Below are 16,976 nucleotides of genomic sequence, written 5' to 3'. Positions count from 1 at the left end.
TAGCGCTTGGAGCAAAGCCAACTGGGCAGAGGCTAAAACACCGGGGGGGGGGGGGGGGGGGGACATTTCAGCCACCCAGAGAGTAGCTCTGGGCTCCCAGGACCCCATTCCTCCTGACCAGCACCCCAGGATGCAGGGGACCCACCCTGGGGAGGGAGGGCTCCAGGAGTGTGGGTGCAGGGAATTGCTGGCATTCTTGTGCTTTCAGTGGGGGACCTTCACCTCCCCCCAGAGCCAGTCATGTTTTGTGGGGCAGGGATGTGAATGAAATAGCCTGTGTGTTCCCACCATCATAGAGGGTGCTATCCCTGTAACAACAGGCAGCTCCTGCCCCCCGACCCTCCCCATAGACCTGGGAAGGGCTATTACTCCCATGCTATAGGAGAGGAACTGAGGCCCTGGAGAAATTAGGCATTTTACCCAAGGAGCCCACAAAAAAGGCAGGATATGAACCTACCGCTCCTGACTCCAAAGCCTCTAGCTACACAGCCAGCCAGCCTTTCTCCCTGCAGCTGGACTGGTAAAGTGTCCTGACGGCTGTGGGAGCCAGGTGCATGGCCTTGTGCCCACCAAGGAGCAGGCGGGCGAGGGGTCGCGCCTTCCCCCACAGGGCTGTGCTTGAGGCCTGAGTCAGTGAACTTCCCTCCACCAAAACTCTGGGCTGCTAAAAAGGCCAAAGCAAATTGTTTCTCTTTCTCCCCGTGCAGCCCCTTCTGCCTTTCTTCTCCTCACTCTGTGTTTCTAATTCTTTTCCTCTTCAGTAATGAGGGGATTACAAGGAAAACTCCAGCAGGACGCCTTTGTATGGGAGACAATCTGAGTGGGGAAGGCAGTTCCCCTCTTTGTCCATCATCAGAGTTCTCCCCCTCCCCTGAACTGGAGGGACATTTAGAGCAATTACTTGTCCAGAAAGTAACTGTCAATCATTCTTAAAGGGGAAGGCCTCCAATTAATGACCTCGCCTTAATCCTTTGGACTCATTTCCAATCTGCAGGGCCCGGTGACATCTGCAAGACTAAATAAAGATTCTCTCGAGCCTTAGTGAGATGGTTCTGTGACAAATAAGGAGACTAGAGGGAACTTTGGCTGCCAAGCTGCAAGATTGGTGAGGTTGAGCCGCTTGTTTGCTTTCCAGGAGGGACCTCCCAAGTTAAATACTCCTGGAAAATCCAAGCGGGGCCCAGCAGGTAATTTTGTTTTCTTCTAATTCAGCAGGGAGAGGTGGGGGAGAGATGCTGAAAAAGAAATGTGGTCTCTGGAAAGAAGCGCAGGTGCTGCGGTGGTCACTGGGGGGAATAGAAGTGCTAACGTCATGCACAGGGGGCTGGGGAGGGAGGGGGCTGAGGGGCAAATGGGGTATAAAATGGGCTCTGGAAATCAACAGAAAAGTAGCACTAAAAACTTGATGCTTGCCGGTGTGGCCCAGTTCTCCTCTCCCTCACACCAGAGTAACTCCATCATTGACTTCCACTGGCTCTCTCCTGGTTTATACCTAAGGATCAGAGGGCAGAATCTGGCCCACTCTCTCCCCCACTTCATTCACCTGCTACTAGAGACAGGTCATCCAAATAAGAAGCCAGACCCCTGGATATTTTGGCTTCCTTGGCTCGCCTCTTAAGAAATAGATTTGAAAAGCAAATGGGTACAAACAAGTATTCTGAGTTTATCAACAAAGCTTGAAACAGCCTGTCAATCGTCTGTCTTTTCTTTTCTTTTTTCCTTTGTTACGTTTTTCTTCTTTTTCTTTTACATTTCCTCTTTTTTCTTTCCTTTTGCTTTTCTTTCTTTGCATTTCTGTTAAACTTCAGAAGTTTTTTGGGGAAAATCCCCAGAAATCCCAAACAAGCTGCAAAGAGACAATACAACTGTTTTATTCACTGGTTCTCTCTGACCTTTATCTCAGCATGAAAAAAATGCTCTTAACTGTTTCACAGTTTATTTATTTATTTTTTTAAAAATGATGGGTAGCTGCTAACCCCACTCCCATGCAAAATTGTAGAGGAACAAAAGTGTGCTCAAGAATAAATCAAAACAGAGGCAAATCCCCAAGAGATTTTGTGTCTTTGCAGTTTCCTTCATTACAGTCTTAAAGCTTAAGCACTTAAAACCAAAAATTGCTGCTGTGATCATGGCGTTCATAATGAAATATCAGGATCCACCAAAGACCGAGACGGGAAATCGAAATCAGCTCTTTTAGTTGAATGAATCCAATTAAGGTTCCTTAAAAATTCTAGAAGGGATTCTTGAAACACACACACCCTGAATTTATTTGGAGATTTCCTTTTCTTTATTTGAATTGATTTGCTAACAGGAATGGGACCAGCAGATTGAATGTTTAGAAGGGGAGATGGTTGCATTATGCATTATGACTCCAATGGGTGTTCTGCCTGAGCCAACACCATAGGTGTAGTTTGACTTCTCTATTTGCGGGGGGCAGCTCCGGTCAGGCCAATGGGGCTGTGCATCGGGGGGCAAATTCTGCACCTTCCCGAGGCTTGCCGTTTCGGGGGGGCATGGCAAAGACTGCAGGATCTGTGCCCTCTGCCATCTCTGGTCATTTACATAACCAATTGAGTTTCTGAGGTTGTGGGGCCTTTTTGTTTCTGCTAGGTAGAGTGATCTTTCTAAAAAGGGTGGCGCTGATGAAAACGAAAGGGTGAAAATGTGAGATAGGGCCTCAGGAGGGCATGGGGGCTAATAAGTAGAGGATGGGGTGGCACAGGGGACTCTCTGCACGTCAAAACGAAAACAGAGGTGGAAATGAAAACGCTGGCCCAATTCTAACAGAAACAGGAGGAAGGGCCACACTGATCTGGGATTTAAAAACATAATGAGAAAGGGGTTATTTCAAACAGAGGGTCAGATCCAGGTGGCTCCACAGAGAGATGGGTATAAGGACAGATAGACAAATAGATCAATTGGATTTTTGTTCTTCCTTTTTAGATATTATTAAATGTTATTGTTTAGTTTATTTGTTATTATTCATTTTCTGATTTACTCCCCACTCTATTCCCTTATGTATCATTCTGTCCTCTTGTTTTGCTTCATTATTTATGTATCTGATTCTGTTATTCTTTTAATGCCTTACTTATTTTATTCCTGCTCCCACGCAGTGGGATTATTTATTCTCGTTCTTTCCATGGGTTATGTCTCACTGGCTTCCCTCGTTGCTTGCTGTGTGTGCAGCTAAAGCAGAGGTGCTGGGATTGTAGGGGAAATTAGAGAGCAATGCACTGCCCGCCCCCTACCCCATCCCAGCTATGCCGTGGGATCCCACTCACCGGCGCCTGCCCATTGCCCCAGCTCGCGTGGTTGTAGGCTCCTGCATCACAGGCACGTTGGCTCTTTATTAGTTGATTTTTTTAAATGGATATTTGTGCTTGTCCTAGAAGACAGGCACTAACCCCAGCCAGGGAGCGGGCGACCCAGTCCTGCTCCTACAGCGGCCTGGTCCCTGGATCCAATAGCTGCAGCTCAGAGCCCTAGAGGTTCGAGGGTGGAGGTGACAGAACTGAGCGGCCAGGTGCTGGGGCGTTCCCAAACGAACAGGCCACCTTGGGCTTGGTGTAAAGGGAACAGGGAAACTGTCACCATGGCAACCAGCTCTTCCCCCCCCCCCACACTGCACAAACACATACACAACACAGCACACTGCACACAAACAAGCCCTCCCCTACACACACAGACCACACAAACAAACGCCACACAAATACCGCACCACTTAAACACATACACTCACCCACAAACAAGTATATGACCACACAGGCAATGAGCCCTACACACACACCCAGACACACCCAGGCCCCTCACAGCCCTCCCCCGCAGACACCCCCCCAGAGACACGCACAGCCCCCTTCCCCCTCCCGACACGGACCCCCCCCCCCAGACACACACGCACAAACACACAAAGTAGTCTCTGCTACGGACGGATCTAGTGGAAGGGAGACTGAAGCCGAATCCAGACTCCAAGGCCAACACCCTCCCCCCATCACCATGTGGGTTCATGGGCACCAGTGGGCCTCACAAGGCACAGAGGTGGAGAGCATCTGTCCTCGGGGCTGTCTACTCCCATTCACACCCCCGAGACAAGGGGCTAACCCGGAGCCTGTTCTGACAGGGGGCCGAGTTCAGGGTGGCTGGAACAATTCATACGGGGGGGCGGAGGGGGGGGGCTGAGAGCCACTCAACCAAACTGTAAACTCTGTATCTGATGGAAACCGCTTCGAGCCAGGGGGTGTGGCAGCCCCCCCAGCAACCCTAGTTCCAGCACCTAGGGCTGAATTCACTAGTCCAGACCCCAAGCAGGAGGGCAGAGTGTCTCTAGGCTGCCCAGGGAAAGACCAGCCCCAGTGGAGAGCTGGGACCAGCCCCTCTCCAAAGCAGAGGTGGATGTAGGGACAGGGTGTGGACAGGGAGTTCTCAGAGACACTGTAGGGTGATGGTAGGTCTGGCTCCTCCAGCCCACGCAGCTGCTTGGGACCCTGGAGCTCTGCCCTAACCAGGGATGGACCCTGGTCACCTGGTCTGGGGAATGTTCCTGTCCTGGGGGCCTGGTGCTGCTGCATCCTAGGGCCAGAGGGGTGGGTGATGGCAGTGGACTGTGGTTCTGACGCAGAATCCAGGGGGCCAGGCGTTCCTCACCCTCCTTCTCTCTCTTCTTTCCTTGCAGATGAAAAGAGCTGCGCAATTGAGAAGAGGGTGAAAGAGAGACAGAGAGAGAGGACGGTGCCAGGAGGGGGGCTGGCTGCCTGCACCTGCGCCACTCACCCACCCATCTCGCCCATCCATCCCCTCACCCCAGCCGCTGACCCCACACCTTACAGACCCACCTCACTCATCCATCCCCTCACCCCAGCCGCTGACCCCACACCTTACAGACCCCCCTCACTCATCCATCCCCTCACCCCAGCAGCTGACCCCACACCTTACAGACCTGCCTCACTCATCCATCCCCTCACCCCAGCCGCTGACCCCACACCTTACAGACCCCCCTCACTCATCCATCCCCTCACCCCAGCCACTGACCCCACACCTTACAGACCCCCCTCACTCATCCATCCCCTCACCCCAGCCACTGACCCCACACCTTACAGACCTGCCTCACTCATCCATCCCCTCACCCACCCCCAGCCTCTCCCCTCCTCCCCACGTACACTGCCAGCCCCAGGCTCCCCGCCCGTCTGAATGCACCTGGCCTTGCAGGAGGGCCCCATGAACGTGCTGGAGGCAGGGGCCCTGCAGCAGCAGCAGGTGTTACTGAAGGGCTGCGGAAGCGGCGCGGGGGGTGCAGGGCGCGTGCACAGCATCGACGTGATCCTGGGATTTAGCAGGGATCAGGACTCGCTCCTGGGCCCCCTGCAGGTGCCCGGCCTCGCGGCCAGCAAAAGCAGCGCGGGCAGCCTGGGGGACGGCAGCAGAGCGGAGCAGCCGCCGGCTCCCTACGGCGCCCAGCCCCTGGGCTCGCACCCGGAGGAGGCGGCTCTGTACGGTAAATAGGTTTGCAAGTCACATCCAGCCGCGATCGTCCCTTCCCGGGGCCTGGGGGGCACCACCGGTTCCAGGAGCCCCAGCCAGGGCCCCCCGGCACGTGCACCTCGGCGGGGCCAGGGCATCTCAAAGCCCCTGCTGGGGCTCCTGGCCAGGGCAGCCCCCGAGCCGCCCCCCAGCTGGGAGCTTCCCTGCAGCGCCGGGCGCGGCGGCGGGTTCGCTTCCCCGGCACGGTGCTGTGGAGCCAGCCCCTGGCTTGTGCCGTCGGGGCTGGGCGAGGCAGCGGCAGCCGGGCGCTCCGGGGCGGGGAGCCCCCCGGAAAAGGGCCGTGGCTGAGTCGGGGGGTCGCTAGGGGTCTCGGCGGAGTTTGAGCGCGGCGCCCCGTGCGCCTCCCTACCCGTGTCTAGAACCAACTTTTTGGAGACTTTTTCTCTCTCTTTTCCAAACGCGAACAGCCCCGTTCTGCGGCGGCGCCTGGCCCGGCCTCGGGTTGTCCCCGCAGCAATAACAATTAACAGTAATTAATAGCAGCCTCTGAAGCTTTGACCCCCTTAAAATTCCAGCTTTCCCCGGCGCGTCCCGGCGCCCGATCCCGGGGAGAGCCGCTCGCTGCCCTCCGAGTCCGCCCCCCAGGCGCTGCGGGTCCAAGTTCTGTTTGCCGGCTTGGTTCGGGTCTGGGATCGCCCCGGGCCAGCCCGGGGTCCCTCCGCGGAGAGTGGAGAGAGAAGCGTGGCCGACTCCGCGTTGTCCCGCGGGAGCGGGTTTTGACACGCTGGGTGCCCGGGGGACGATCCGCTGGGCCGAGGAATGAGGCGCAGCAGAGGCGCTGACCGACCCCCTCTTACCCAAGGAATGGGGCCGGGCCCCGGGGGGACCCTCTCCCTCCCCCGGCTGCACAGCCCGGCTTGGCGGGGGGAGCCGGGGAGCCCCTTTAAGCGGCGCTCGGGGCTGAGCGCTCGGCTCCCTGAGAACCGTCGGGCCGGTCGTTGGGGGGCGGTGCGGGGCCAGCTCGGGGCCAGGCAGCCTCGCGAGTCGGGCATTGGAGCTTTGCAACTTTTCTTCCTTTCTCCCCGCAAGCCCCTGGCGAGGTCTGGGCCGCAGAGACGGTGTGGGGGGCAGGCGGTCAGCTCCCAGGCGTGCCTCGGGGTGCGCTGAGCGGCACTGCTCGCTCCTCGGCTTAGCGCCGGGGCAGCCCCGGCTGCGGAAGGACAGGCCGGCCCGGGGCATCCTCCAGACCTCGCTGGTCATCTGAGCAGCGGCTGGACAATGAGTGAATAACAAAGAGCCAATACCCCGCCCCCCCCCCCCGCCAAAGCTGGGGGGCCGGCGCTGCTCTCCGGGCAGAGCCCCCCAGAGAGACGGCACAAAGTGTAATCGCCTGGACCATCGAATGTGAATCCCAGTAGGAACAGATCAGACGCGGAAAGGGGCCTTAAAAACTGTGTTCACGGTAGCGGAAAGAAATTCATAAGAACATTTAACTAACTAAAAGATACCTCTGTATACATGTTAGTGTGTGAGTGTGTGTACACACGTGTGTCTGTATGTCTAACTACAGATGTGTGTGTATGTATGTATATATGTAAATATGTGTATACTGTACCATACCTAGAGCGATCATCTATCTATCCATCCCCGACACCCCTTAGCTAGCTAGCTAGCTAGCTACACACAAATATAGGAAGAGAGATCTGTTCTTTATTTAATCTTATTTAATTATCAGAGGGGTAGCCCTGTTAGTCTGGATCTGTAAAAAGTGACAAAGAGTCCTGAGGCACCTTATAGACCAGGGGTCGGCGACCTTTCAGAAGTGGTGTGCCAAGTCTTCATTTATTCATTCTAATTTAAGGTTTCACGTGCCAGTCATACATTTTAACGTTTTTAAAAAGTCTCTTTCTCTAAGTCTATAACAGGTAACTAAACTATTGTTGTATGTAAAGTAAATAAGGTTTTTAAAATGTTTAAGAAGCTTCATTTAAAATTAAATTAAAATGCAGAGCCCCCCAGACCGGTGGCCAGGACCCGGGCAGTGTGAGTGCCACTGAAAATCAGTTCGCGTGCCATAGGTTGCCTACCCCTGTTATAGACTAACAGACATATTGGAGCATAAGCTTTCGTGGGTGAATAGTGGGTGACGAAGTGGGTATTCACCCACGAAAGCTTATGCTCCAATACGTCTGTTAGTCTATAAGGTGCCACAGGACTCTTTGTCGCTTTTTATTAAATTAGTTACTTAATTTAATTTTCCTTTTAATTTCTTCAAACACACACGTGTCTATATTATAGAGGTGTCTATAGGTGTGTACATATATAATGTACACACACACATATACAGTGGGATCTTTTATTTAGTTATTTATTTAGTTTTAGTTACTTAATGTAATTTCCTTTTTGATTTCTTTAGACTCACATATATGTGTGTATTTGTGCGTGTGTATGTGAGGCACACCACACACTCCAGTACATCATTATCCCAGCGAGATCTGATCACATTTCCCTTTGAAGAAATATCCTGGGATTATGTATTTTCGTTTTATTTAAATGTTTGTATTAGATCCCTACCGATAGAAAGGGGCTGGTAATCCTTATCAAATGCTGCAGAAAGATTTCAGATACACTGGATAAAAAGCTTAAAGACGAAATGTTCCTAGGTTTGAAAATGCTTATAAACACTCAGGGGAAAAAAGGTCATTAGCCAGAAACAGGGGGTGGGGGCAGAGCGGTAAAGAAACCATGTACTTTTGCGGGAAACTTTTTTTACAGCCATGTTGATGGGCCTCTGCTGTTTTCTCTCTGTTCGTTTTGTCGTTAAAGGGAATACCCTTCCTTCAGAACTGCCAAATCGCAGCGCTGGTGTGCGGGGAGCTAAAGGAGTCTCTTGTTTTTCTACCACTGGTTTCTGTAGTTATTTGCACTTTTATGTCATAGAATTTCAAGTGCCATATTATCTCCAGCAAGTAAAGATTGTCCAGATCTAAATTAAGATTTTAAAAGAGAAACACCAAAAAGATGGTGAACTTTAAAAAAAAAAATTGAGCAGGTTAAATCTCAGTTTATATTTGTGATTTTTTTCACACACTGTTTAGCGGATTTTTCTTTTTAAAAAATCTTACTTTAGCCTATTTCTATTGCATCTCTGAAATGTGGATTTTACTGGTCAGACAACTGTGTGTCTTTTTTTAAGATAGCTTCAGGGATTAGCTTTGGGAATTTCATTATTTTCTTAAGTATCAGGGGGTAGCCGTGTTAGTCTGTATGCACAAAAACAACAGGGAGTCCGGTGGTACCTTCAAGACTAACCGATTTATTTGGGCATAAGCTTTCATGGGTAAAAAAAAGGTGCCACCGGACTCCTCATTATTTTCTTAGGTGATCTGTATTGAATGGACAAATATATTGTCACAAGACATTACGAGATAATTTTTACTTTGCTCTGCTAAGTCAGGTAGTAAAAGAAAACGATTTAAACGGAAAGAATTAAAAAGCCCATGCTGATTGTGATTTACAGCCATATTAAGTTAAGGTTTGAATTAATTCATATGGCAGGTGGTTTATTAATCTGAGCTTTCATATGAAACTTATTTTTAAATTTTGTTTTTCATATAATTTTTCTCCGTTCTTGACAGGACATTAAATTGTGGAAGCTTATTTTTAATACACATATAATCAATAGCTTTCACAAAGAATTTAATAATCACCCATGTAAAATAGATAGATAGATTCTATCTATCTATCTATCTATCTATCTGCATTATATATATAATCTTCAGAACCTCATCTGGTGAAAAATCAGTGTTGTTCCATTGAAGTCCATCTGATTTACCCCAGATGAGGGTATACGTTACTCATGAACTGGACAGTGCGTTCCCAAACCCTGCCTGTGTTACGAAAATCTGCACTCCATCGATGTAATTCCACTGCTGTAATTCCAGCCCAGTGGAATTACACCACCATAATTTATTCTGATGACAGACCAAAATAGTTATACTGGTGCAAATTTCCTTCACGTAGGCAGGGTCATAGACAGTGAAACAAAATGTCTTTGGTACTGGTGATTAATCACAGACACACACTGAAGCTCCGTTACTCCATACTAGATTGAGCTAGATCCTGCAGTCTTTGCACAGCCAAAGCTCCCACTGCAGTCAGGCAGGGATCCGATCTAGTCATCAGCCTGGCTTTTTGTCCCACTGATGTTTAAACAAAGGGTAAGTGTGCAAATCTACCTACGGGTGTATTCTCATTGGGGCACTGCACTGTATCCATTAGGTTCTGACTCTTTATAGGGCACAGAAGCACCGCAGCAGGTGTCAGTCAGCTTCACTGGAGTCATGCTGATTGACACCAGCTGACGATCTGGCTCACTGACTCTGTTTAATGCCGATGTGGGTTGGGCTTTGAAGTCAGAGGGAGCAGACCATCATTCAATATGGAGTGGAGTGTATGCTCCTAACATTTGCATGGGACAACAAGTGGGGAGGGTTGCAAGCACTTTGGAGGACAGGATTAGAATTCAGAATGACTTGTCAAATTGGTCTGAAATCAATAAAGATGAAATTCAATAAAGATTAGTGCAAAGTACCACGCCCAGGAGGGGAAAAAATCAAATGCACAGCTACAAACTGGGGAAGAACTGGCTAGGCATAGTACTGCTGAAAGGTATCTGGGGGTTAGAGCGGATCCCAAATTGAATACGAGTCAGCAATGTGATGCAACTGTGAGAAAGGCTAATATCATTCTGGGGTATATTAACAGGGAAGACACTGGCGGTAATTGTCCTGCTCTACTCTGCACTCAGAGTACTGGGCATCACAATTTAAGAAAGATGGAACAAATTGCAGAGTCCAGAGGAGAGCAACAAACATGAGAAAAGGTTTAGCAAACCTGAGCTATGAGAAAAAGTTAAAAAACTGGACATGTTTAGTCTTGAGAAAAGAAGACTGGGCAGGAGGGAGTTTGTTATCGAGAGGGCGGGGACCACGTGTTCTCCATGTCCACTGAAGGTAGGACAAGAAGTAATGGGCCTAATCTGCACCAAGGGAGATCTAGGTTAGATATTAGGAAAAACTCTCTAACTCTCAGGGTAGCGAAGCTCTGGAACAGGTTTCCCAGGGGGGCTGTGGAATCCCCGTCACTGGAGGGTTTTAAGAACAGACTGGACAGACACCTGTCAGGGAGGGTCTAGGTTTAATTGGTCCTGTCTCAGCGCAGGGTGCGGGACTGGACGACCCTTCCAGCCCTGCATTTCTGTGAGACAGGCTCTTTCCTCTAGATCACCCAGGGTCTGAATCAAGCCTCATTTAAATCAGTATTTCTCCTCCAGTTTAATGGAACTGGCTCAGGCCCTCATTTCCCATGGCAGCCTTGTCCAGCCATCCTCTCTCAGGCTGGGGAGCACTGCTGTTTGAAAGGACCACATACCATGGGGATGTCTTTATGGCTCTAGTTTGAACATGGCCAGGTTCTCTTGCGAGGGGCTTTGGTGCCCAGCTGCTGTGATACTGCAGTGCTGCCGGGAGGGTGCCTTGCCCCTTGTGCACACGCAAACCCAAATCCAAATCCTGTCGAAGCTAATGGCAAAACTCCCATTGACTACAAAGGAATTCGGATTTTGTGGGAGCAGAGGTCACATGCTCTCTCTTGTCCTCTTCCTGCATGTGAATCATGTTACTTAGCTGCTTTTGTTGGACAATCTCAAAGTGCTTCACTATGGTAGAGTTTATTTTACAGATGGAGGAAACTGAGGCACTGAGAGGGGAAGAGATGTGTCCAAGGGCACATGGCCAATCAGTGGCAGAGCCGGGACTAGAACTCAAGGTGCTCTAAGCCAACCCAAGCCAAGCCCCTTGCTTGCCCCACTAAACAATTCTGCAAGTCCTGCAGCCTACTCCTGTGGTTTGGGTAACATCACAATGAGCGGCTGTGGGACCCATCTGATGTCAGAAGGGGAGCGTTGTGACTTTGTATAGGGGATAAGCAGCAGGAGCAGGTCAACTCTTAAGGGAATGAACAACCTGTTTCCTTGGAGGAGTATCCATCTATCTGTCTGTCCGGGGGCCAGCTTCACAGTGCACTCTGGTTGCTTTGACCACTCTGGTGACACAAAGCGGCTGAAACGCCAGGTTCACTGGCCAGGTTTATGGCTGCTCTGTGGTGCTGGAGTGGCACAAAGCAGCCGGGAGGTACTGGTTTCTCTGGCCTTCATTGCTGATGCCCCTCTCCTAGTGCTGTTTCAATGCCAAAAGTCCCTTGTGATTGAGGGTTGGAGACGTTTTGGAAAGTCAGAGCTGCTTCGAACCTGAACGTTTCCCGTGAGATCCTGGCAGCGTTTCAGGGGAGTGGAAGGGAATAGCCAGGAAAGGATGAATGAGGGTGAAGTGCTCAGAGAGCTGGACCATGTTGTGCCATGAATCTCTACTGGGCTCACAAATGAAGCAGGAGGGATCTGGGAAGGTATCCAAGGAACAGGCAACAGTGGTCTGAAGTGTGCTGACGAGTCTGTAGGAAGGGCTGTGTCCAGCACTGGGTGACTGCACTAGCTGGCTCCGGAGGAATACTGCGTTTTAGTTCACCGTGGCACTGTTTGCAAGGGCAGGAGGCTTAGCCCCTCTGTCCAGGTGGGTGATTGCTTCACTTCCCCCAGGCAGTTTCATTTAGGGCCGGTCTGCATGCAGGTCTTGTAGCGATGCAGTAATACCAGCACAAAGCTTATTCTCAGAGGTGCACAGCAGAGCCTCAGAGTTCTGAACCCCTCGGGAATGGAGGATGTTCATAACTCTGAAAAGTTCAGAACTCTGAACAAAACGTTATGGTTGTTTTTAAAAGTTTACAACTGAACATTGACTTAATACAGCTTTGAAACTTTACTATGCAGAAGAAAAACGCTGCTTTCCCTTTATTTTGTGAGTAGTTTACGTTTAACATACTGTATTTGCTTCTTCTTTTTTTTGTCTCTGCTGCTGTCTGATTGCATAATTGCGGTTCTAAATGAGGAGTGTGGTTGACTGGTCTGTTCGTAACTCTGGTGTTCGTAACTCTGAGACTCTAGTGTATTTAAATCAGTACAAACACTCTGTGCAGGCTGATTCTTCCTCACTTACTGGCCTGAAACTGTTGTGCAGCTCCGCTATGCACTTTAAACAGCTGTCACCTTCCACCCCAGAGGTGGCTGCCTTTCACTGGCAGGTAAATTGATCCCTAGGTTTAGTTTTCAGCTTAACAGTTGCTACTTAATAGTAATTCTTAAGTGGCTCCTGCTGCAGCTGTAGTGTGAAGAGGGACCTGTCTGGGTCTCTCTGGTGAGCGGCGAGGCTGGTGTTCCCTGCCCAGCTCCGATCTAACCCCCAACTACTGTCCCCTCCGCAGAAGCCAACATGTTCCTAAATAAATGTGAGGGAGAGCTGAGTGAGCTGCGGAAGAGCGTGGACAGCGAGGGCACCACGCCGGAGAACACAGAGGAGGAGCAGCCCAAGAAGAAACATCGCAGGAACCGCACAACCTTCACCACCTACCAGCTGCACGAGCTGGAGAGGGCCTTTGAGAAATCCCACTACCCAGACGTCTACAGCCGGGAGGAGCTGGCCATGAAAGTCAATCTGCCGGAAGTCAGAGTGCAGGTGAGGGAGGGCCAGATGAGGCTGTTACTCCTGGGAACCAGGTTAACCAATGGTGTATGCAGGAGCCTTTCACCGCTAGGTCACTGGTTAAGTCCAGCTCAGTTGAATATGGAACATGAGTCAACAATGTGATGCAGCTGCAAGAAAGGCTAATATCAGTCTGGGGTGTATTAACAGGAGTGTGACATGTAAGCCACGGGAAATGACTGTCTCACTTGTCTCAGCACTGGTGAGGCCTCAGCGGAAGTACGGTGTCCAGTTCTGGGTGCCTCACGTTAGGAAAGACGTGGACAAATTGAAGAGAGTCCAGAGGCGAGCTACAAAAGTGAGAAAAGGTTTAGAAAATCTGGCCTGTGAGGAAAGTTAAAAAACCTGGGCATGTTTAGTCTTGAGAACAGAAGATTGAGGGGGGACCTGATAGTCTTCAAATACGTCAAGGGCTGTTAGAGAGAGGGAGGGGATCAATTGTTCGCCGTGTCCACTGGAGGTAGGACAAGAAGTAATGGGCTTAATCTGCACCAAGGGAGATCTAGGTTAGATAGTAGGAGAAACTCTCTAACCCTGAGGCTCCCGAAGGTCTGGAACAGGCTTCCCAGGGAGGCTGTGGAATCCCCATCATCAGAGGGTTTTAAGAACAAGTTGGACAAGCCCCTGTCAGTGATGGTATAGGCAGGGGTGGCCGAACCATGGCAGAGCTCCCCACGTTCCCCCCATTCTCCACCTACAGACATGTGGGGCGAGCTCAGGACCTCTGCCTTGCAGCGGGGTAGTTGGATAGGGGCTTCTTGCGGACTTGCAGGTCCTGGAGGTGAGCAATCTCTGCCCAGTACTGAGACCTGGAGACTGGGTGCTTCTTCCAGCAGCTCTGCTATGGAGTGAAGTGAAATCCAGGAAATTCCCACTACTAGCCCTAATCTTGCATGGCCGCCTTGGATGAGATCTGGCCTGGGATCGCCCTGCAGGGCTGAGAAATTCTTGAAGACAAAATACAATCTAAAGGAGAGAGCCCTGGACCGGGACTCCAGAGACTCGGCTTCTCCTCCTGGCTTTGCCACTAGCATACTGAGTGACCAGGGGCAAATCACATCGCCAATTTGTGCTTCAGTTTCCCCCTTTGTAAAAATGGGAGTAATGATACGTCCCTCCTTGCTAAAGCACTTCGAGATTTGTGGGTGACAAGTGCTGTAAAAACCCAGGTGTTATCAGTCTTATTAAAAACGGGGGAAAGGATTGCATGAAAAAAATTTAAATTTCCAACCTGTGTCCATTGCCTGGGGCTCCAGTTTCATGTGAAATTCGTCACAATATTTTAGTCAATTTTTTTCACAGGAATGTTATCAATATTTGTAGTTTATTGAAAGCCATGTTTCCTTACTGAAAACTAGATTCTTGGTAAAGAAACAGGTCAATAACGACTTTGAAAATGATTTGGATACAAACTGCCATTAGAACTTTTCATGGAAAATTTCATGAAAATGAGAAAATTTCAGTCGTGGCGGCAATTTTCTTGTTAAAAGTTTAATTTTATTTTTAAAAGTCCATTTTCAACAACAACAACATCAAAACTTGTATGCAAAAAAATTTCAACCAGTTCTGAAAATGATGCCTTAATGTTAAATGTCTCAAGAAGCCTTTTTGCAGACTTAACAAACCATAGATACTAGAATGACTCTGGCCACCACTGAAATGCAGCCAGCTCTGGGGTGAAACACAGAAGCAGTTATTTTGCATCACACAGCAACGCCGCAGGGGAGCTTAGGACAGAAAGTGAAGAAGTGTATTCAATCCTATTGAAACTGCATTTAAGGCAGCAGGCTGGAATTTTGGCCAGGCATGGGAGAAACCCCTTTGCAGGAGAAACCCCAAGGGGTCTTGCAGGACCACGTGTGGTCAGGAGTCAGGACTATAGTTTCCAGGACCTGGCTCATCTTTTTGAATGGGCTCTGAGCTGGGCCCCAGTCCCACGTGAAGTTGAGCCAGGGTTCATTGCCTTGCTCTATGTCTCGAGCAGAGGCAGCATGTGTGGGAGAGGGAGAAGAGGAGAGACCTGGTGCACAGGCCTTCATCGCCCCCTGGGGCTTGACTCTCAGAGTGGCACTGGGCCTTGCGCCAGGCCTGAGGGTGGCTACACGCACGGCCCCCGTTGGCTACAGCACTACCAAGCCACCAGTAGCTGGGAGGAGGAATTAGTGTGCAGGGAGAGGGTGACCAATCAGAGAGAGGGGGATGTCCAGGGGAGCCATAGCCATCTGGAACTTCACAGCAGATCCTGCTGCTCCATAAGCTCAGGCCTCTAACACCTGAGCTAAAGGAGAATCTCCACAAGCTCTTAGCAGTACAGACCCTATGACCCACAGCTGAGCAGTTCCTGTTCTTTCTAATAAGGGATAGTGGTGCGCATGCACACACATATACACACACCGGACAAGTCTTTACAGTATTCCTGGTGCCTGGGGCCCGCCCCCAAACCAATTCCACATAAATGAAACAGAAGGGCAGCATTTTATTTTCATCAGTAGATCTTTGTCATAATCTATGTGGAAACAAGTGATTGTCTAATAAAACACAGGGCAGAAGAGGAGTTTCAGTCAATGTTTGTTCATCCCCCACAAACTCCAGCAATGGGTAGGGCGGGAATGAGGGGATCGACTAGCTCCTTATTAATTTGGAAACCACCCTGAGTAATTAAACAAGAAAATCAATTAAAAGGTAATTAACTGCATGGTATACATGGTTAGCTGTATATTTCATGGCATCTTCTAAAGGATTAACAGACACATTAATAAGCATGTTCATCCAATTAAGTTTAAACCTACCACCAGTGGCCTGCATGCTGGGGGATAAGATATTTTGGTATTTGATACTGATATGATCAGCATGATTTCTAGTTAAAATGCGCAGTCAAATTCTGTTGATTCACTCCAAAGACCAGCCAGCCCACTGCAGATCTGGGAGTGATGTGAATTAGCAGGACCTGTTTTTTAAAAAAGACAAGGGTGGCGCATTTTTTAGTGTATATGGTTCATTGATTTTGATAACTGATGTTCATATTTAATTAGATATGACGAGACTTCATAGTATGGGAGCACAAAAATACAGCGTCACGTAAGACAGTATAATAGCATATATACAGCATCTTTTCATCCATTGATTTCACTGGTGGCTGAGTCCTGGGGGCCCAGTTGCCAAGCAGGTGTAGGCTGGGTAGCTAGAGATTGTGAGGGCTGATTCTCAGCTCGTGAGGGACATAAGAACAGCCATACTGAGTCAGATCAAAGGTCCAGCTAGCCCAGGATCCTGTCTTCCGGCAGTGGCCAATGCCAGGTGCCCCAGAGGGAGTGAACAGAACAGGGAATCATCAGTTACCATTTAAACTAGTTGAAGATCTGCCCCTGGAATGGTCACTGACTAGAAACAGGAAGTGGAGCAGGCCAATGCAAACTGGAAACATTTCTGGCAGCCCACTGGTTTTGAGAACCCCGAAGTGTTACTAGCAGCACGGGGAAGGACATTTAAAACACATTGATCTCTGCTGTGACTGAATTGAAAGCCCTAGGAATGAGGTAGGCCCATGAGTTTTAACTAGGGTTGCCAACTGGCTCTGAGCAGCAGCTTTGGGAAAAAGACTCTTTTACTGAATGTCCAGATGGCCCTTTCACCGACTACCCCTATTTTTCCTCTCTAGTTCACATCACTCCACACTGTGTTTTTTCCTTCTCTCTGCTATGTATTATTTAACTCCACAAAGTGCTTTGGGGGCAGGTTTGCAGGGAAGATGCTATCTTGGATTGTGTGGCATTGTATTATCTAATCATCCGAGAGCGACTTCCCAAACAAAGGGCCAGATCCTCACTCAAGAGTTAAAAAATCAAC

The 16,976-nt window shown here is 49.6% G+C and overlaps 1 protein-coding gene across 1 annotated transcript in view; it reads left to right on the top strand.

Moving 5' to 3' along the window:
- The first annotated feature begins 5,184 nt into the window (after positions 1–5,184).
- RAX2 (retina and anterior neural fold homeobox 2) overlaps positions 5,185–16,976 on the top strand; it is a 12,409-nt gene continuing 617 nt past the window's right edge. The window contains exons 1-2 of the mRNA XM_024203240.1: positions 5,185–5,488; positions 12,853–13,103. Of these exons, the coding sequence (XP_024059008.1) occupies positions 5,185–5,488; positions 12,853–13,103 (555 nt within the window). The remainder of the gene's footprint in view (positions 5,489–12,852; positions 13,104–16,976) is intronic.

The sequence above is a fragment of the Terrapene carolina genome, unplaced genomic scaffold (genome assembly GCF_002925995.2).
Source record: "Terrapene carolina triunguis isolate 2854851 unplaced genomic scaffold, T_m_triunguis-2.0 Scaffold194, whole genome shotgun sequence".
Taxonomy (NCBI): Eukaryota; Metazoa; Chordata; order Testudines; family Emydidae; genus Terrapene; species Terrapene triunguis.
The sequence above is the reverse complement of the archived record's forward strand: the minus strand, read 5'-3'. Positions and strand labels throughout refer to the sequence as shown.